Below are 22,562 nucleotides of genomic sequence, written 5' to 3' on the forward strand. Positions count from 1 at the left end.
ATCGGCGGGTTTGTTGATCGGGCGCAGATGGGCCTCAACTTATAGTCTCTCGGCAGCCAGTTGTCCTGCCAAACGTTTGTGCTTGCACCGGTGCCGATTCTCTTGATAAGCCCTAGCTAGTCTCGCACGCATCACATTTCGCCTCTTTTCCAGCGGAGGAGGAAGGTGTGGGGCGGGCCTATAGCGAGCTCACATACATGGGCCAGCCCCGGGATGGCTGCGGGCCGACGCGCGCTATTCTCGGCCTTCTAGACCCGCACAGTTTTTCTTCTTCTAAAAGTAAGAAATATATTGAACTATTGATCCATTGCCTTTTTCTCTGATTGCAGGACATAAGTAGAAGAGCCTGAAGCAATAAATCTCATGGAGACATGTACATTGGAGGATCAGACCTGTCCGTGCAGAATATCTCAACTCCACTTTTGATCTTACTTCTTGCAAGATAAAGCACATCCCTAGAATTATGAATATCATAACCCACTGGACGAGGATTTGCGGCATCGTAAGTGCGGGGCACTCAGCCCTTGGTGCCGCCTTTTTATTTTGGTTTTCGATTTTCAAAGTCCTATATCTTTTAAACAAAAATTTCACGTTAAGTTATGTTTTCATATTCGTGTTTCTTGTGACCAACACTTTCAAATAAGATCCATTTTGAATATATTTTGACGACTTATAAAAACATATGTTAAGTTTCAATGTTGAACTTAGTACGAGAGTGACCGATGAAAATCAATTGTTTTGTGTCTACGACCGAGAGAAAATATCGCTTAAAATACATCGCTGAAACTTGGCATTTTTAAATGCAACCACCGTTCCACCGTTGAAACTTAAAACTATTTGAGGGATTTTCTCAACCCACTCTCTCGCTAAAAAAACTTGTATGCAAAGATCATCTTCTAGATATATTTTCTCTTATGCAGCAAAGCTTCAATATGTAATGCCAAAAAGGTTTTGGAATCAATCTCTTGTCCGTTTGGAAAGCTGATTGATGCACAATGTTTGGGATGCAGATGAATGAAATGTAAAGAGTAATGTAAACCCTCTTGAGGGTTCATAGTTGCAAAAAAAAAAACACTCCAGCCCGCTCGTGAGATCTCTAGCAGAGGGGCCTCACAGTCAAGTCAGTCACAGGGGAGCGAGTGAAGTCTGTTTTAAACCCCAAAGACGTAGAGCGTGACGCAAATGAACCCCGACGTCTAAATCCCTGAAGTCTATACCTTGAACTCTTCGATCCCGGTTGTAATCACCCTTACACCTGTTAAGAACTGGATTTGCTGACGTGGCACAGTGGGATGGTGGGATTACAAATTAAAGACAGACACGTAAGACGGGGCTGTGCATGCCCTTGAATCCTGCCGACACCGCTGATCCAGCTACTCTACGCCGCCACCGCCTCTCTGCGCTCCTCTGAGCCGACACCACGCGCAGGTTCTCCGCTGTTCGTCGTTGGCCCCGCTGGCCGCCGCCGTTCGGCTTGGAGTGCGCTGCTGCTCACACCGGGTGGCGACAGAAGGTGAGCTGGAGGGCGGCATGTCGGAGGAGCAATTGCTCCACGTGAAACTAGCTCTTGTTGCAATCAAATCGAACGTACATGTTCCTGTGTGTTGCATACGTATCCGGCCAGAATCAATCAGCTCCGTAGGTTTGAAGGTAGCTTGTACGTGCGTCTTGTCCGACACAGCAGCCAGTAGGCATTTCGTCGAACAGCTTGGCCGCGGCGACGGAGTTCGAGAAGGCATGCAGGACGGAGGACGCCGGCCTCGGGCGCGAGCGCACCAGCGATTGGCTATGAGGGTGCTGCGATGTGCTGGACCGAACATGGTGGCTGCGTGCCATGGACCAGAAGCAACCCCGTGGAGATGGACGCTGCAGGCTTCCATCTGCAGACATTGTCGTGCCATGACGGAACAACGACGTCGACGAGATGGTCGGGGTCGCTGCTGCCGCTTCTGCAGCCCCGTCCCCGCTGAGGTGCGCTTGCGCAGTGTCTTCAAGACGGATCTAGACGGCCATGGTCGTCACCGGCGCACGAGCCAAGAGTGCCGCCTGGGGCACCCGTAGGCTGTGACGAGCCTCGGTAAGGAGCTGCACTGTCGTTGACGCGCCATCGGACGCCAAGCGGTGTCCGAGCTTCCTCTTCTCGAGCGGCGACGGCCGGAGGCTTTGGCACCAGCTTGATGGTTGGCCTCGCACTATGGCGGAGGCGCATTGTCGCCGGTTGAAGTTGCTCCCGCATGCGTGCTCGAGGTCGCCGACAGCAGGTCCAAAGGTTAGACGATAGTGACACACACACAGAGGGCATGCGTTCGGTGCGGGAGCATGCAGAGCAATCCAGGCGACCATGAGACCCACCTGCATGTAGATGACTCACCTTGATCCCGTCCGTTCTCTGCCCAGGTAAAAATCCCCCTGTTTGGATACAACCTAAAGGTCAAAAACGACCGGGATCAGGGAGGTCAGAGTATGGATTTCAGGGATTTAACGTCGGGGTTTATTTGCGTCGTGCTCTACATTCTCAGGGTTTAAAATAGAGCTGACTAGCCGTCGTCGCGGTGTGGTCTCGTCTCCAACCCGCCGCCTCTCTCCCCAGTCCATGTATGCGCGTGCCGCTGCCCTCCCCCCCTCCCCTCTTCGCTCTGCTCCGCGGCGGACGGCAGCGTAGCGCCGCCAGCCATTCAAGGCCTGCCCCGCCGCCGCCGGCGCCATCTTCGATCTTCCTCCCCCTTCCCTTCCAGTGCGCGCGGCCCGCAGGCATTCCGTCGAACGCCTCCGGTGCGCACCCACCTGACCACACCCCCACCACCTCCGCCCACCACTTCCGCGGTCGAGTCGGTCCCGTCGTCCACCTCTCCTCTCTTCGGAGCAGGACCCCCTTCCCGTGACCAACCGGCTGCTCCTCTCCGTCCGTCTCCGTGTGGGCTTCCCTCCCTCCTTCCAAATCGTGTTCGACTCCGCCACCCCTCCAATTCCCCGCAATACATATAGATAAGCAGCAGCCACCACCAGATTACCAAACCGGTTTCGAATTCGCCGGATTTCGGGTGCGGTCGCGAGATTACCGTCGTGTGCCGTGTTCGTCGGAGAACTTGCGCCGTCGTCGCCCTGATTGGTGGTGGTGAGTGGCGCTGAAGGTTGGTCAGAGGGGGCAATGATGGTGAAGTCCGACCAGATCACCGAATTCTGCAAGGCCCTCGGGGGCGACACGCCGATCCGCAGCGTGCTGGTCGCCAACAATGGGATGGCCGCCGTCAAGTTCATGCGCAGCATCCGCGCCTGGGCCTCCGAGACCTTTGGCACCGACAAGGCCGTCCTCCTGGTGGCCATGGCGACCCCGGAGGACCTCCGGGCCAACGCGGAGCACGTGCGGATCGCCGACCAGTTCCTCGAGGTCCCCGGTGGAACCAATAACAACAACTATGCAAATGTGCAGCTCATTGTCGAGGTTAGCGCGGTTCATCCATCATTCATTCTCCTGCTTTTATACCATCCATGTTCATTGTGCTTGTTGCTAATTCATCTGTCATGACACAGATAGCAGAGAGGACCCGGATTTCCGCAGTTTGGCCTGGCTGGGGTCATGCTTCTGAGGACCCAGAGCTTCCAGATGCGCTCAAGGAAAAGGGGATCATCTTTCTTGGGCCGCCATCGGCCGCCATGGCTGCACTAGGTGATAAGATCGGTTCCTCTCTTATCGCACAGGCAGCAGGAGTTCCAACTCTTCCATGGAGTGGGTCACATGTATGTATGCGTGCCTTCTCCTATTTCTTTGATATATAGTGTTTTGTTTTCTCCATCAGTGTTTATACATATATGTTGCTTAAAACTAACACCAAATGTCGTGCTCTAGGTGAAAGTTCCTCAAGAAACCTGCCACTCGATACCTGAGGAGATCTATAAGAAGGCTTGTGTTTCAACCACAGAGGAAGCAGTGGCTAGTTGTCAAGTGGTGGGGTATCCTGCAATGATCAAGGCATCATGGGGCGGTGGTGGTAAAGGAATAAGGAAGGTGCACAATGACGATGAGGTGAGAGCCTTGTTTAAGCAGGTGCAAGGAGAAGTCCCTGGATCGCCTATATTTGTTATGAAGTTGGCTTCTCAGAGCCGGCATCTAGAGGTTCAGTTGCTCTGTGACAAGCACGGCAACGTAGCAGCGCTGCACAGTCGGGACTGTAGTGTTCAGAGAAGGCACCAAAAGATTATTGAAGAGGGACCAATCACAGTTGCTCCTCCGGAAAAAGTTAGAGAGCTTGAGCAGGCAGCAAGGCGGCTCGCTAAATGTGTGCAATATCAGGGTGCTGCCACCGTGGAATATCTGTACAGCATGGAGACAGGTGAATACTACTTCCTGGAGCTTAATCCAAGATTGCAGGTAGAACACCCTGTGACCGAATGGATTGCTGGAGTAAACCTACCTGCATCTCAAGTTGTGGTAGGAATGGGCATACCCCTCTACAACATTCCAGAGATCAGACGCTTTTATGGAGTGGAACATGGAGGTGGCTATCACAGCTGGAAGGAAATATCAGCTGTTGCGGCTAAATTTGACTTGGACAAAGCACAGTCTGTAAGGCCAACGGGTCACTGTGTAGCAGTTCGAGTTACTAGCGAGGATCCAGATGATGGGTTTAAGCCTACTGGTGGAAGAGTGGAGGAGCTAAACTTTAAAAGTAAACCCAATGTTTGGGCCTATTTCTCGGTTAAGTCTGGCGGAGCAATTCATGAGTTTTCTGATTCTCAGTTTGGTCATGTTTTTGCTTTTGGGGAATCCAGGTCGTTGGCAATAGCCAATATGGTACTTGGGTTAAAAGAGATCCAGATTCGTGGAGACATACGCACCAATGTTGATTACACGGTGGACCTCTTGAATGCTGCAGAATACCGTGAAAATAAGATCCACACTGGTTGGCTAGACAGCAGAATAGCTATGCGTGTCAGAGCAGAGAGGCCACCATGGTACCTTTCAGTTGTTGCTGGAGCTCTATATGAAGCATCAAGCAGGAGCTCGAGTGTTGTGACCGATTATGTCGGTTATCTCAGTAAAGGTCAAATACCACCAAGGCACATCTCTCTTGTCAATTTGACTGTAACACTAAATATAGAAGGGATCAAATATACAGTTAAGACAGTAAGAGGTGGACCTGGTAGCTACAAATTAAGAATCAATGAATCAGAGATTGAAGCAGAGATGCATTCATTGCGTGATGGCGGGCTCTTAATGCAGTTGGATGGAAACAGTCATGTAATTTACGCAGAGACAGAGGGGGCTGGTACGCGCCTTCTAATCAATGGTAGAACATGCTTATTACAGAAAGAACATGATCCTTCCAAGCTGTTGGCTGATACACCGTGCAAACTTCTTCGGTTTTTGGTCGCCGATGGTTCTCATGTGGTTGCTGATACACCATATGCTGAAGTGGAGGTCATGAAGATGTGCATGCCACTGTTACTACCGGCCTCTGGCGTTATTCACTTTGTCATGCCTGAGGGTCAGGCCATGCAGGCGAGTGACCTGATAGCAAGGTTGGATCTTGACGACCCATCTTCTGTGAGGAAAGCTGAACCATTTCATGGCACCTTCCCAAAACTTGGACCTTCTGCTGCTACTTCGGGCAAAGTTCACCAAAAGTTTGCTGCAAGTATGAATTCTGCCCACATGATCCTTGCAGGTTATGAACATAATATCAGCCATGTTGTACAAGATTTGCTAAACTGCCTAGACAGCCCGGAGCTCCCTTTTCTTCGGTGGCAAGAACTCATGTCCGTTTTGGCAACACGACTCCCAAAAGATCTTAGGAATGAGTTGGATGGTGTGTACAAGGAGTATGAGTTGAATGCTGACTTCCGGAATGGCCAGGATTTCCCTGCCAAGTTGATAAGGGAAGTCATTGAGGCAAATCTTGCACACTGTTCTGAGAAAGATAGGATTACCAGTGAGAGGCCTATAGAGCCACTTATGAGCCTGGTCAAGTCATATGAGGGTGGAAGAGAAAGCCATGCTTGCGTTGTTGTCAAGTCTCTCTTTGAGGAGTATTTATCTGTTGAAGAACTGTTCAGTGATGACATTCAGTCTGATGTGATAGAACGTCTACGACTTCAACATGCAAAAGACCTTGAGAAGGTTGTCTATATTGTGTTCTCCCATCAGGGTGTGAAAAATAAAAATGAGTTGATACTACAGCTTATGGACGGATTGGTCTATCCAAATCCATCTGCTTACAGGGACCAGTTGATGCGCTTTTCTGCTCTGAACCATACAGCATACTCTGGGCTGGCACTTAAAGCAAGTCAACTTCTTGAGCAAACTAAATTGAGTGAACTCCGCACAAGCATAGCAAGAAGCCTTTCAGAGCTGGAGATGTTTACTGAGGAAGGAGAGCGGGTTTCAACTTTCAACACCTAGGAGGAAGATGGCCATCAATGAAAGGATGGAAGATCTAGTGTGTGCCCCACTTGCAGTTGAAGACGCCCTTGTGGCTTTGTTTGATCACAGTGATCCTACTCTTCAGCGGAGAGTAGTGGAGACATACATACGGAGATTGTACGAGCATTACCTTGTAAGGGGTAGTGTCCGGATACAATGGCACAGGTCTGGCCTGATTGCATTATGGGAATTCTCCGAAGAGCATATTGGGCAGTCTGCGACACTTCTAAAGCAACATGTAAAGGATCCCAGGGGCAGGCGATGGGGTGTAATGGTTGTAATCAAGTCTCTTCAGTGTCTGTCAACTGCGATTGAAGCTGCATTAAAGGAGACTTCACATTACAGAGCAGGTGCTGGAAGTGTCTCAGATGGTAATCCTATAAATTCTAACCATGGCAATATTCTGCATATTGCTTTGGTTGGTATCAGCAATCAGATGAGCACTCTTCAAGACAGTGGTGATGAGGATCAAGCTCAAGAAAGGATTAACAAACTTTCCAAGATTCTGAAGGAGACTATAACATCGCATCTCAATGGTGCTGGTGTTAGGGTTGTCAGCTGCATTATCCAAAGAGATGAAGGGCGTCCGCCAATGCGCCACTCCTTCAAATGGTCATTTGACAAGCTATATTATGAGGAGGACCCGATGCTCCGTCATGTGGAACCTCCTTTGTCCACATTTCTTGAATTGGACAAAGTGCATTTAGAAGGTTACAGTGACGCGAAATACACGCCATCGCGTGATCGCCAGTGGCATATCTACACACTAGTAAATAACAGTAGAGATCCGAGATCAAATGACCAAAGGATGTTTCTTCGTACCATAGTCAGACAGCCAAGTGTGACCAATGGTTTTTCGTTTGGAAATATTGACAATGAGGTATGCCGTGCTCAAGCCTCATCATCATTAATATCTAACAGCATACTCAGATCATTGATGGCAGCGCTGGAGGAAGTAGAGTTACATGCTCACAATGAGGCTGTGAGGTCAGGCCACTCCCATATGTATATGTGCATACTGAGAGAGCAGCGGTTGTTTGATCTAATTCCAGTTTCAAGGCGGACGGATGAAGTTGGCCAAGATGAGGAGACAGCATGCACACTTTTGAAGCATATGGCTACGAATATACATGAACATGTTGGTGTCAGGATGCATCGCCTTTCCGTGTGCCAGTGGGAAGTGAAGCTATGGTTAGATTGTGATGGGCAAGCTAGTGGTGCTTGGAGAGTTGTTGTTACCATTGTCACTGGGCATTCCTGCACTGTTGATATTTACCGAGAAGTGGAGGACTCCAATAGTAAGCTTTTCTACCGCTCCGCCACACCCGCAGCTGGTCCTTTGCATGGCATTCCATTACATGAGCCATACAAACCTTTGGATGCTCTTGACCAGAAACTGAACACCGCTAGGAAAAATGAAACTACATACTGCTATGATTTCCCATTGGTATTTGAAAAAGCATTGAAGGAGTCCTGGAAATCTGGTATTTCACATGTTGCAGAAGCTAACGGGCACAATCAGCGGTATGCTCAAGTGACAGAGCTTATGTTTGCTGATTCAACTGGATCATGGGGTACTCCTTTGGTTCCTGTTGAGCGTCCTCCAGGTATGAATGATATTGGAACTGTTGCTTGGAAGATGAAGCTCTCCACACCAGAATTTCCAGACGGCCGGGAGATTATAGTTGTTGCAAATGACGTGACATTTAAAGCTGGTTCTTTTGGTCCTAGAGAAGATGCATTCTTCGATGCTGTTACCAATCTTGCTTGTGAGAGGAAAATTCCTCTAATCTACTTGGCAGCAACTTCTGGTGCTAGGCTCGGTGTAGCAGACGAAATAAAGGCATGCTTCCATGTCGGATGGTCTGATGATGAGATCCCTGAACGTGGTTTTCACTATATTTACCTCATGGATCAAGATTATTCACGTCTAAGATCTTCGGTTATAGCCCATGAGCTAAAGCTGGAAAGTGGAGAAACCAGATGGGTTGTTGATACCATTGTTGGGAAAGAGGACGGACTCGGTTGTGAGAATCTACATGGAAGTGGTGCCATTGCCAGTGCCTACTCTAAGGCATACAGAGAGACGTTTACTCTGACATTTGTGACTGGGAAAGCTGTTGGCATTGGGGCTTATCTTGCTCGGATAGGGATGCGGTGTATACAGCGCCTTGATCAACCAATTATTTTAACTGGGTTTTCTCCGCTAAACAAGCTCCTGGGGCGGGAGGTTTATAGCTCTCAATTGCAACTGGGTGGGCCCAAAATCATGGCTGCAAATGGAGTTGCCCATCTCACAGTGTCAGATGATCTTGAAGGTGTTTCTGCTATCTTGAAATGGCTCAGCTACGTGCCTCCGTATGTTGGCGGTCCTCTTCCTATTCTGAAACCTCTTGATCCACCTGAGAGACCTGTAACATATTTCCCACAGAATTCATGTGATGCCCGTGCAGCCATCTGTGGCCTTCAGGAGGACACTCAAGGAGGCAAGTGGTTGGGTGGTATGTTTGACAGAGAAAGCTTTGTGGAAACATTAGGTGGATGGGCGAAAACTGTTATTACCGGAAGGGCAAAGCTGGGCGGGATTCCAGTCGGTGTCATAGCTGTGGAAACTGAGACAATGATGCAAGTGACCCCCGCTGATCCTGGTCAGCTTGATTCTGCAGAGCGTGTAGTCCCTCAAGCAGGACAGGTGTGGTTCCCAGATTCGGCCGCGAAAACAGCCCAGGCACTGCTGGATTTCAACCATGAAGAGCTCCCGTTGTTCATACTTGCTAACTGGAGAGGCTTTTCTGGTGGCCAAAGGGATCTGTTTGAAGGAATCCTTCAGGCCGGTTCCATGATTGTCGAGAATCTGAGGACATATAAGCAGCCTGCTTTTGTGTATATACCAAAGGCTGGAGAGCTGCGTGGAGGCGCATGGGTTGTGGTGGACAGCAAGGTCAATCCTGAGCACATTGAGATGTATGCCGAGAGGAGTGCAAAAGGTAATGTCCTTGAGCCAAAGGCACTAATTGAGATCAAATTTAAGCCAAATGAAGTCGAAGAGAGCATGCTAAGGCTTGATCCTCAGTTGGCCAGACTCAATGCTAGGCTCCTCCAAGAAATTAAGACAGGCACGTCAGAAACGGAGTCCATCAGGATCAGGAGTATGATGGCCGCTCGGACGAAGCAGCTGATGCCTATATACACTCAGGTTGCTACCTGGTTTGCTGAACTGCATGACACCACTTCCAGAATGATTGCCAAAGGTGTGATCAGTAAGGTGGTGGACTGGGAGGAGTCTCGGGCCTTCTTCTTCAGGAGGTTGCGAAGGAGGGTTGCCGAGGATTCACTTGCCAAACAAGTTAGAGAAGCCGCCGGTGAGCAGATGATGCCTACTCACGGATTAGCACTCGAGCGTATCAAGGAATGGCATATGGCTTCTCAAGGACAGGGAGATGGCGATAACTGGAACGACGACGAAGCTTTCTTCGCCTGGAAAGACGACTGTAGCAACTATGACAAGTATCTCGAGGAGTTGAAAGCTGCACGAGTATCCAGGCTGTTGTCACAACTTGCTGAAAGCTCAGATGTGAAGGCTTTGCCCAACGGTCTCTCGCTCCTGCTTGGCCAAATGAATCCTTCAAAGAGGGAGCAGGTCATCGACGGCCTCAGGCAGCTTCTTGGTTGATGGCAAATATAAACAGACCTGCTCGTCTTTGGCGGGTGGAGTAGAAATTAGGCCTATGTATGTAGTGAGCCGTTTTAACCTTGTAGTAAATTGTTTGGCCTGTCTCATGCCAATGTACATTACACAGCCAGCCAGAGTCAATAAGAATGATTATTTATGTTAAAGATGATATTTATGCTTCTGATTTTTTCGCCACTCTTTTACCTACCAAATGGACATTTTGTCCACTCTTCTGCATGTTTATATTTTCTCAATACCGAAACTCTACGGTAATAACCATTACACACCAAGTGATACTATTTAGATCTTTGTTGAACTGTTTTGTTAGTCCCTATATCTTCTTGTTTTCATCCTACTTGGAACAGATGAACACCGAGGAGGATGTACAAGAGAAGATGAAGCCTTATCTACAGATGTATAAGAAACCGCTTACGCCGACTACGGTCCAGGCAATTCGTGCCTTGGTGGAGGTCAATGTTTGATCTCATTTATCAGATCTCAGTTTTGTAGGCGCGTTCTCGAGGTTGCAGAGGTTGACTTGGTTGGGTATGTTGTATTGTCGATGGTCTTGGGCCTAGGCACCCTTGTATCTGGCTCGGGCGATGTCCCTTGAGTGCTAGTCCGGTGTGTGTGGTCTTGGCCGGTTTCCCTTAATTAACCACGTGTATGGTTTTTGGGTCCGGTTTCCCTTATTAATCGGACCAACTCTCTTCTTAATGCAATGCGGGAGCTCCCCGCCCTCTGACGAGGAACAGATGAATACGCCTTTATGGCGCTTTTAGGGAAAGTTGACAACTAGTACTCTTCTGCTCGACATCTTGATGGCTTCTGATAAATTTCTTGCATGAGGCATTGCTATCACTTGCTCACGAGTTTGCCTTTGACCTCAGAATCTGCAATGCTCTGCCTAGATCACCCATGCTCCAGGTCTATGGCGGCTGAAGTATAGTTCATCGACGGCGTGCTGCGTCTGAGAGCTAGATAAAACGGTGCTGGAGCGGTCGGAGTTACGAACTTGGTATACAAAACTGTAGGCCCCAGCCTGGCCCGGATCACGCGCTAGCTGTTATTGTGGTTTTTATCTTTTGGGGCAACGTGGGATCCATAACCATAAGTTTTGTGTCTGAGCTGATGTGGTGTAAGTGTAACTGCAACAGTTATCTGACACTGAAAGCTTTGCTCACCGTACTGAACTAAAAGTCTCAAATTTAGTGAGAAAGAAGTATTTAACAGATTATATGTTTGTCCATACATCAAATCTGCCGATTGTTATATTTCCAGATGCAATCAGAAGGAAGAAAAATACTACTCCCTCCGTTTCTAAATATTTGTCTTTTTAAAGATTTCAAACTGACTACCACATACGGATGTATATAGACATATTTTAGAGTGTTGATTCACTCATTTTGCATCGTATGTAGTCACTTGTTGAAATCTCTAAAAAGACAAATATTTAGGAACGGAGGGAGTATTGTCAAACAGTTTTGCTGGATGCCAGTCGCCTGAAGTTAGAATTTGGGTCAGTCAATTTGCTGGAGAAGGAAGCAGCAACCGCAGTGCACTGAGACTGCTGCCGGCAGGTTTAATCTTGTCTATCTTTGGGTGCAGGGGGAAGAAGCAGCCTCCTCGTCTATCTTAGGGGCCAGGGAGAACCAAGAGCCTCCTTGTCTATCTTAAGGGTGCTTGGGGGTGCAGGTTCGCCGGAAAATTTAGGTGTTTTGCCGGTTAGGGGGATGATCGTGGGCGGCGGCAAGCATGGCGGTGGTGGGAGGGCGGGGGATGAGACGGTTGCGGGAGCGCTGCCGGCCAGGGGTGATGGAGGCTGGCGGTTTGGCCATCGGTTGTGGGCGGTTCATATCGAGATGTGGGGAGGAAGATGATGAACAGTTTTTTTAGGAGGTTGAGGGAGATAACGGCTGGGAACAAATCGACTGACCCAAAAAAACAAATTCAGTCAACTGGCCCCTAGCTATTCCCTCATTGTGTATATGGAAGGATGAACAGATTGTTTGGTGACTGTCTTGTTTTCAGTCTCCATAACCATGTTCCCAGCGCTGGCAATGACACCTTGGATGGATGGCATGACTTGGTTTATCATACATCTGCAGGTGACACACTGGACGACTATTTCCTCTTCCCAACACAAGGGTGACATTTGAGAACTGATGAGTACAACAGTTCTTGTTTTCTCATTGAAGAACAAAGTCAAATGTTTGCTAAGAAAAGTAATGTACTCATCAGTATCGTTCGCTATATTTGTTCGTAACTATATGATATTCGCCTTTAAGCAGTTTGTCCATCAAATCTGCCGATTGTTATATTTCCAGATGCAATCAGAAGGAAGAAAAATACTATTATCAAACAGTTTTGCTGGACACCAGTGGCCTGAACTTATAATTTTGGTCAATCGATTTGGTGGAGAAGGAAGCAGCAACCGCAGTGCACTGAGACCGTTGCCGGCAGGTTTAATCTTGTCTAGCTTTGGATGTAGGGGGGACACTACTAGAAAAAGGGCTATAGATGAAATGGCCACTAATGGCGCACCAGACATGTGGTACGCCACTACTATATAGCAGTGGCGCATCATGTGCTGGTGCGCCATTAGTGTGACCAGACACACGGTGCGCCACTTGTAACAATTTTTTTTTCCAAACATACTAATGGCGCACCAGGGCACAGTGCGCCATTATTAGTTCTAACTAGTAATGGCGCACCAGCCTCATAGTGCGCCACTACTATATTTTTTTTTTTGCAAAACTACTAATGGCGCACCACCAGCAGGTGCGCCATTAGTAACCAGGGTTACTAATGGCGCATTTGTAAGTGGTGCGCCATTAGTAACCTAGGACCAGCTAGATATTTCGGACAGCCACACCTACCCACTCACTTTCCCCGCTTCATTCTCTCCACCTCCTCCTCCAAGCTTGTCTCGACTGCCTCCTCCTCCTCACCTCATTTGCACCATAAATTCATCCAAATTAAGTGGTTAAATTACCTTTTTTTGATAGGTAAGTAAGGGGGAAGCTACCTTTATGTTGTTCTCCCTCCAACACCGTGCACATACACTTTTTATGGCCTAGCTAGATCTATGTATGTTTGTGGTGTTGCATATATGTTTGTGTTTGCAGGTACCGGTATTTGAAATGCGATAGTTGCCAATATTTTGCCGGAATGTTGATTTATTTCCGTTTCGGCGAGAATTTTGGCACTATGCATTCTTTTTGGTCCTATGTTTAGGGAAAGTCATGCCAAATTTTTTCTTGGTTCTAAAATATCGTTTTGCTCTACCCCGCAGGCGACCATGGTTCGCACGATGACCGAAGGCATCGTGAATAGGTTTTTGAGCTCCGTGAAGGCCGAGATGCTTGAAAAGAACGAGACGGAGATAAGATGTCCGTGTCGAAGATGCAAGCTGAAGAGCCTTATTGCGGACCCGGATTCCGGGCAGGTGCGGGGCCACCTGCTCTTGCGTGGTTTCATGGATGGCTATCGGTGGCAAGGTGATGAAGATGACTATGTAGTCGTCCATGGGGCCGGGCAAGAAATGAGGAAGGGCAGCAAGACAACCACCGCGGCTCGGGCGGGCGAGAAGACGAAGAATCTCCAGGACATGATCACGACGGTGATGCTGTACACAGTCATCATGTAGAAGATGCCGGACATGATGATGAGAAAGATGCCGGAGCAGACGAAGGGCATGATCATGAAGATGAAGATGCCGGCGGAGCAGACGACGATGGACCATCGATGGGCTGGGTGCAGGACCCTCATATTCAAGAGCTGCTTCTCAAGCAAACAGATAACGCAAGAGCTGCCGCCCGAGAGAAAGCCAAGCTGGATCAGCTAGAGATAGACGCGGTTACTTCATTGTATGAAGGATGCAGGCCCGAGGATACCCGCCTGAAAGTAACGCTCATGGCTCTGGAGATGAAGGTAAAACACAAAATGACCGACGGATGCTTCGACGAGAACATGTCATTCTGGCACGAACGTCTTCCTAAGGGGAACAAGTGCCCGACCAGTTTCGAGGAGGCGAAGAAAATCGTGTGTCCTCTGGATTTACCGCACGTGAAATACCATGTGTGCATGAACAATTGCATCATTTATCGGGACGAGCACGCGGAGTCTACCATATGTCCGGTGTGCGGCGTCACTCGATACAAGAAGAGGAAGAAAGCTCCTCGAAAAGTGGTGTGGTACTTTCCGATCACTCCTCGTTTGCAGCGGTATTTCGCGGACCCTAAGGGAGCAAAGCTCCTGCGTTGGCACGCGGATAGGGAGGAGAAGAAGCGAGAAGATGACACAAATGATCCGGAGATAAATAAAAAAGACAAGATGCTGAGTCACCCTAAGGATGGGAGCCAGTGGCAAGCGTTGAACTTCGAATACCCAGAATTTGGGAAGGATCCAAGGAACATCGTGCTGGGCGCGAGCACCGATGGAGTCAATCCGTTTGGCAGCCAAAGAAGCACACATGCTGGTGAAGTCTAGATAAGCAGATACCTAGACTCAGTGAAGCAGAAGTTCAGCGGGATGAAGTCTCACGACTGTCACGTGCTGATGACGCAGATACTTCCAGTTGCAATCCGTAGGATCATGGACGCGCACGTCCATGAAACGCTATTTGGCCTATGCAACTTTTTCGACGTCATCTCTCGGAAGTCGGTTGGCGTGAGGCAACTCAGAAGGCTACAGGAAGAGATCGTGGTGATACTATGCGAGCTTGAGATGTACTTCCCGCCGCATTCTTCGACGTTATGGTGCATCTGCTGGTCCATATCGTGGAGGATATCATCCAACTCGGGCCGACGTTCCTGCATAGCATGATGCCGTTCGAAAGGATGAATGATGTCATCAAAGGACACGTTCGCAACATGTCACGTCCAGAGGGAAGCATATCCAGGGGCTTTCTGACCGAAGAGTGCATCTCCTACTGCACGAATTATCTAGGCATCGAGAACCCCGTTGGTCTGCCCGTCAACAGGCACCTCGGCAGGCTCGCTGGATGGGGTCACCGTGAGGGTGGCCGCGAAATGCATGTCGACTTCGAGGGTCGACTCGCCGACTTTGAAAGAGCAAACCTAGTCGCGCTACAACACATAGACGTGGTCGATCCTTGGGTGGTAGAGCACAAAATCTTTATTGAGAAGACGTACAATGACCGAGGCCAACAGAGGACGGACGGAGATATAATCAAAGAGCACAACTCATGTTTCACGCGTTGGTTCAAGCAGAAGCTTCTGTCGTACCCTTTACATGAGGATTCTTCCGCGGAAGAACAACTCATATTCGCCTTGTCACAGGGCGCCGAGCACAACCTGATGACGTATGAGGCGTACGATATCAACGGCTACACATTCTACACCGAGGACAAGGACCTGAAGAGCGATGGTTATCAGAATTCCGGGGTAACGATGGAATCCTACACTGGTAACAACAAGGACAGATACTACGGAAGGATCGAGGAGATCTGGGAGCTGAGCTACGCTGGAGAGAAGGTCCCGATGTTCCGTGTCAGATGGGCCAAGAGCGTCATAAAAGAAGACCGGTATTTCACCACCATGGTTATACCCGAAGCCAAATCCAAGACCGCAGGCGCGAACGTCACCGCGAAAAATGAGCCATGGGTACTAGCTTCCCAAGTGGACCAATGCTTCTTCATTACCGACCCGTCAAAGCCCAGTCATGTTGTCGTGAGGAGAGGCAAAAGGAAGATCATCAGAATGGATGGAGTAACCAATGAGCAAGACTTAAACAAGTACGGCGACCCGAAGATGGAATATGGCGACGACGATGAAGTATCAGCATACACCACAAGAAGAAGCAGGACCACCCTACCTAAAGGACGTCCGTTCAAGAGAAGAACTCCATTTACGAAAAATAAGGGCAAGAAGATTGTGAACAGATAGCTAGCTAAGATCGATTGTATTTAAATTATAGCCTTCATTTCTCCATTGTATTTCATGGGCACTTTTTGAACTCATGAATATTTTTAAATTTCATGGACACTCGATCTCGATCCCCCTCCATCTCGATCGCTATCCCACCTTGCCAGATCCGGTCCCCCTCGCCGCCGAGCACCCCCCGCACCCTCTACCCCGCTCCACCGGCCGCCGCCGCCGACCCCCACACCCTCCCCCGCTCCACCACCGCCGACGACCCACCGCACACTCCCCTGCTCCACCGCCGCCGACGACCCACCGCACCCTCCCCGGCCTGCTCCACCGCCGCCGACGACCCCCCGCGCCCTCCCCGGCCCGCTCCACCGTCACAAATGAATGCAACTAAAATTGCAAAAAAAAAAACAAATTTGATTATATTTTCAAATAACAAATTTGATGATATTTTCAAATAATAAATTTGATGATATTTTTTCATATTCATAAATATTTTCAAATAAAAAATTTGATGATATTTTTTAAAAAGTTATTACTGTTTTTATAAGAAATTATTACTGTTTTATATTCATATTCATTTTCTAAAAAAATATTAGATGCAATAAAAAATAATAATAATAAAAATTACTTATGGCGCACCTCTGGCTGGTGCGCCATTGCTATATAAAAAAAGATTACTAATGGCGCACCTCTGGCTGGTGCGCCATTGCTATATAAAAAAAATTACTAATGGCGCACCGATCGTGGGTGAGCCATTGCTATCTAAAAAAAACATTCTAATGGCGCACCGCTTCGGGGTGCGCCATTAGTAAGTTTCCCCCTAGCTAATTCCTCCCTCTCCCTCGCCAGATCCCCTTCGTCCCTCTCCCTCGCCAGTCCACCCGCGCGCTCACCAGACCCACGACGCCGCCGCCCCGACCCCCGCCGCCCCCGCGCCCCCCACACTGCAGCTCCCCCGTGCCGCCGCCCCCGCGCCCCCGCGCCCCCACCACTACAGCTCCCCCGCGCCGCCGCCCCCGCGCCCCCGCGCCCCCACCACTACAGCTCCCCCGCGCCCCCGCGCCCCCACCACTGCAGCTCCCCCGCGCCGCCGCCCCCGCGCCCCCGCACCCCGAGCCGGAGGAGGAGGACTAGGAGGAGGACGAGGAGGAGGTCTACCCAGACGAGCTCGGACGCCCTCGAGCCATCCCTTCGACGCCCGCCGATTTCCTCCGCCTCGGCCACCATTGCCACCGCTCGATGCCGAATTCCGCCGCCTCGACTAGCTCCGGCTACCTCGAGGCGCCCTTGACCTCCCTAGTGAGCACCCGAGCTGCTTCCCCCTCTTCCCCCTCTGTGTTCTTGTGACGCATTTTGTTGTTTGTAATCCTGGAATGTCAACGAATGGTTTCTTTGCTGAATCCAAGGTGATTGTCAAAGTTTCTTGTGATTTAAGCCCAAAGTCTGAACCAAATCTTCAGTTTGTTCCATCTAATGTCATACTTTGGTTACTCCCCTGTCATGCTAATCTCACATTCCAGTATACTTTAGTTCAAGACATGGATGGATCCTTCTGTATGTGTGCATTGGTGAAAAGAGAAGGAAAAAGAATTAACAAGTTTAACATTTGGGCAATTAGAATCTGGCCAGATAGTAAGGGACAGAAAGTTGTGCAATCTGAAATCCTGTCTGAGTGGCACATATAGAAAGCCTAGATTTATTTTTCTTCTCCTTACTCTACTGTATGCTAGGAAAATGTGTACTAGTGCATCCGTAGTACTACTAGTGCCACTTAGTGATGCTCTGTGTACTTGTTTTCTCGATGCAAATGGGTTACGAAGTTGGAAGTTAACTACAGACAGATGAGGAAGTTGAAGTATTCAGTGCTATCTTGTGATCATTTCCTTCACACCATCCTATAGGATGTTTAAGATGTTTCTAAAATGGGCAGTAAAATGACCAAATAATCAGATGTACAGTTTTTCACGATGTACACTCAAAACTAATGACTCTGAATCTCTGCTACTGAACATCATACATTTCAGATATGACACTATTTGGACATTTGTAAAATCCAGTGCTTGTGTATCTGCTGTTTGGATTAAGAATTACGAATAGCACATCCTAGGACATGAACTAGAATTATGAACAGGACATCCTAGGAGTAGATGAACATTTTGTGGTTCTGCTAGGACTTGCTCCAGATTTTTTAACCCTAGGATTTCTTTTCTTTTAGTTCTTTTCTTACAGAAAATTTACTGAAAATTCAGAAACTTGGAGTAACCTGTGGACTGTACTTTTGTGATGTCCTACTCCTGAATCTTACTACTACAAGCACAAGCAGTACAAATAAGGCTAGAATTTACTATGAATTTTGACAGTAAGAAGAAGAATGAAAATGCAAGGAGTAAATAAGAATAAGAATTTTACTTATGATATGATGATGAGGCAAATCACTAGCAGACAACTGCCAAGAATGCAGGACTATTTTACTCTGCCTAAGAATATGCATGTCTTGTTTTCTGGTTATGGATATTGTATAGTACTAAATATCTTTTTTTTTTGTAATATAATGCTTACCAAAGGTTTCAATATTTTGCTGTTACCATTGTTCTTTGAGCATAATTCTTTTTCATTTCCTACTATCCTTATTCTAATTCTCTTAAATTGCTATGTTGTGTGTAATAGAATTAGATCTTGGATCTGCTAGTGGACTTTGGGAGTTTGTTTACCTGGCACCATTTAGTCAAGTAGCCATTCATGTGAACTTTTATTTTCTTCGTATGAAAGCAGAGGACCATATGGTCTGTGGGCTTTTCATCCATCATTTACACTGTGAATCCAACACCAGTGGTGCTGCTTTGTTTCTGTGATCACATTGTGGTGCCTGGCACATTTGCCCCATCACTTCGTTACCCCTTTCTCCTGAAATGTTGATTAATTTCCGTTTCGGTTGAGATTGGGGCCCTCCTAGGTCAAGAAAATTAGCAAAGGTCATGCCCAATTTTCTTGACCTAGAAGGTGCCCGATTCTCAACCGAAACAAAAATTAATCAGCATGTATCTTGACATCAACCAATAGTAGTGATCTAGTGCTTTAGTGGTTGGATTAGTTTAGTATTTTTTCACAGACTCAGACACTCTTGCTTGCCATGTGTGTGAGAGAGATAGTGAGAGGAGACAAGAAGAAGGGGGTTAGGAAGATGCTGCCTGCTCATCAAAGCTAACCATCTCCCCATTTTCACCCCTTTTCCTTTGTCTTTTGTGGGTTGCAAGGAAGCTATAGGTTCCGTCCCACAACACCTAGGCAATATCACAAACATCTCTCAATTGTTCCTTGACAATAACCAACTTTTTGGCAACATTCCTCGAGAATTAGGTTATTTGGTCAACTTAGAGATCTTGTTCCTAGACAATAACCAACTTTTTGACCAAACTTTTTTCCTATTTAGAGCGAAACATGGCCCACAACGATGAGGTCGGCGGTTCGGGCGGCAAGCAATTCTGGGAGCTGTCCCAGGAGCTGGAGGAAGAACCTCACCACTATGAGGATGATGCCGCGGAAGACACCGATCCTGACTACACAACCCCTAGTGGGGTCGGGGATGACACCACTGATGGTGCCGCTGAGGATGCCACCACTGATGATGGCGGCGCACGCACAGATGGCAGCCAACCGAAGAGGCAACGGAAGGACCGGCGCCCGAGCGTGCTCGGCACCGTCAAGGAGGAATTTACTGAAGTGAACTCCGACGGGCATCCAACGGCGCCCAAACAAGTAGTCAAGGGGTATTCGGTTCAGCTCGGGTGCATTCTCCGGAGCACCGTCTCGATCAACACCGAGAACCTAAGGCATAAGGACCGAGGGAATTTGCGCAGCCTCCTCTTCACGAAGCTGCACGAACGATACAAGTTCCCTGCTGAATTTGCAAACACATGCCTCTCAGGGAATAAAGTGAACAGTGCCGCCCTCACGAGGATGAGCACGGCCCTGTCTACTTGGAGAAGCACGGTGAAGGCAATGATTGAAGAAGGTGATAGTTATGAGAAGATCAAGGCGAAATATCCTTTGATGAGCGAAGATGACTACAAGGAGTTCAAGATCAAGTGCGAGAGCAGCGCAACCTCCGAATCAAGTCAGTGGGGGAAAGAAATGCGACAGTTGAACTTAGGGGTCCACCAACTCGGACCCGGCGGTTACAGAGTGGCGGAGCCTATATGGGACAAGGAGGACGCGGAGCGTGCCGAGCAAGGCCTACCGCCCCGCTTCGAGAAATTCCGTGACAAGCAGACCAGGAACTTTGTCAGGGCCCGGTACAAGGAGGACCCGGTAACAAAGGAGCTTACCACGGATCCGAAGACCAGGGCGCTTGAGCTTGTTCTAGTAAGGAATACACCCCCGCGTAATTAGCTCCATATGGTTGCATTCTAATTAATGAAGCCAAATTTCTAAATGGTTCACATTCCTTCCGCAGGAGGCTGAAAGCAGTAGCGCGGGGTCGTCTCAGAGCTCCCCTTTTGACACCCCTTTAAATAGGGCGTTGAACGTAATGAAAAACAAGGATAAGCTCAGTAAGCCGTCGTCAGCTGGTCGTGTGGCCGGCAAAGGCTTGTCCACAAAATGGTCGTCATACTATACCGCTGGTGGGCGAAAGGAGAAAAAGACCAGCTCGGAAAGCCAGTCGCGCGAGGTTCAAGAACTCAAGGCACAAGTGGCGCGGATTCCGGAGATTGTCCAAGAGCAAGTGCAACAACAACTGGGAACGACGCTCACCGCCATTGTGCCTACCTTGATTCAGGGGCTGACGACGTGGATTGCGGGCGGCCAATAGGGGCCTCCCCCGGTTCCCAGCTTCACGGCCAGCAACTCGCACAACGCGCAGACGGCGCCATTGGTGTCTCCGGCGGAGGCGGTATTCGTGTCTCCGGCGCCGGCACGGGCATTGGAGCTTAATGCACCTGGGTGTACGCCGGCCGGCACCTCGCCAGCAAGCGGCCCCTCCATCAGTTGCACGCCCGCCGTTGGCGGTGCCTCGACATTAGCAGAGCTCGACGACATCTCGGTAACTAAGCCTCTCGGCCAATGACTTCATCTCCTTGCCTTTGACTGGGCATCCCTGACGCCCTACATGTTTTCGCAGGGCGCCGCCGACGTTCCTTGCACTCTCCTGCACTTCGTGGGCGGCGAGTTGGTCGATGTCGCCAAGGGCAGAATCGTTCAACCGGGCAACCGCGTGTTCCACGGTAATCCGATGCCACCCACCTTGTATAGGGTTGAACTGGTTCGGGTGCTGCCAGGCTGCGATGAGTTGTTACCTCCGATTCGACCCGCTGGGGCCGACAAAGATGATGTGATGACCCTCAGCGCCTGCGTAAGCTGGCCCCTGCTGTGGCCGAAGAGCCAGATTCGTTTGGGGGCGGGGGACACCAACCCACAGACAAGACCGCCAGTCGTGCCAGCGCCAAGCCATGGCAAGAACGCCGCAACGCTACCGGACATGCCGGACATCCCTATGGCACAGGATCCGGACATGCATATGGCACAGGATCCGGACGACGACGACAACGACGACGGTACATTTTCCAACGTCGATAAGTACTTTGCCGAACATGGGTACGGTGACGAGTTCTGCGGGCCTCCTTCTCAAGAACCCAACCCTGAAAAAGACGACCGCGATCTAGCTGGTACGGCGGAGAAACCCAATTGCAACAGGCGTCGTCTGGCGTTCAGTTCTCAGGAGACGCCTCCAGCTGGTGCCTTCACCGAGCCTCAGATAGCTGAGGTGCGAAATATTATCAGCCCCAACACGCTCAAGAAGGCGGTCTGTGAGCAGAACTCGATCCCATTACAGCAGATCAGGAAGAAGGGACGGAAACGAAAGACTAACAAGGGCGCCGGTGCGAGCCAGCCGGCACCGAGTACGATCCGTGCTCAGGACGGGCCACCTTCACCTAAGGATATCTCGAGGAGGGTGCATGTGGCGGGTAGGGCGATGCTACCGACAAATATGCTCAATGCTGCAACCGGTGCTATGCGGAGTCTGCATGACAGTGTTCTTTCTTTGGAGAAGCGGTGTCTCAGAGAGAATGATGTGGCATACCCGGTTTTCGTGGCCAAGGTGCCAGAGGGCAAGGGCTTTGTGGATAGCGCCGTCGGGGGTACGATCGTCCTGCGGTTTGATGACATCTTTTCTATGTTTAACCTTCATCCGCTGCACTACACCTTCGTTCGGCTGTTTTCGCTGAGTATGGAGATGCGGATCATTAGAGACAAGACCCCGGACATTGTGATAGTTGACCCCTTCTACATGCGTGCCAAGATCTTGGGCAGCACTGGGGACCGTCAAGTCGCGAGTTCACACCTCGAAGGCGTCATTCTGGCAAACCCAGATAAGGATAACTTCCTCGTGCCTTACTTTCCCGAGTAAGTCATCCCCTAACCGCCCCGTAACATATGATTTCTTAGATTTCGATCGTTCTTTTCTTTTCCTAACATTCCGTGTTCTGTGCAGTGACACACATTGCACACTCATCCTCTTAAGCCCGAAATATTCCATGGCCACGTATTTCGACCCGGACCATGACTCCAAGAT

At 49.2% G+C, this 22,562-nt stretch overlaps 1 protein-coding gene across 1 annotated transcript; it reads left to right on the plus strand.

Moving 5' to 3' along the window:
* The first annotated feature begins 2,643 nt into the window (after positions 1-2,643).
* On the plus strand, positions 2,644-10,275 carry LOC109761786 (acetyl-CoA carboxylase 1-like). The gene is given in 4 exon segments (XM_040391175.3): positions 2,644-3,442; positions 3,532-3,738; positions 3,848-6,376; positions 6,378-10,275. Coding segments are annotated over 4 exon segments (6,747 nt in total). The 5' UTR covers positions 2,644-3,148; the 3' UTR covers positions 10,095-10,275.
* The last annotated feature ends 12,287 nt before the right edge of the window (positions 10,276-22,562 follow it).

Source organism: Aegilops tauschii, chromosome 5 (genome assembly GCF_002575655.3).
Source record: "Aegilops tauschii subsp. strangulata cultivar AL8/78 chromosome 5, Aet v6.0, whole genome shotgun sequence".
In the NCBI taxonomy this organism is placed as follows: Eukaryota; Viridiplantae; Streptophyta; class Magnoliopsida; order Poales; family Poaceae; genus Aegilops; species Aegilops tauschii.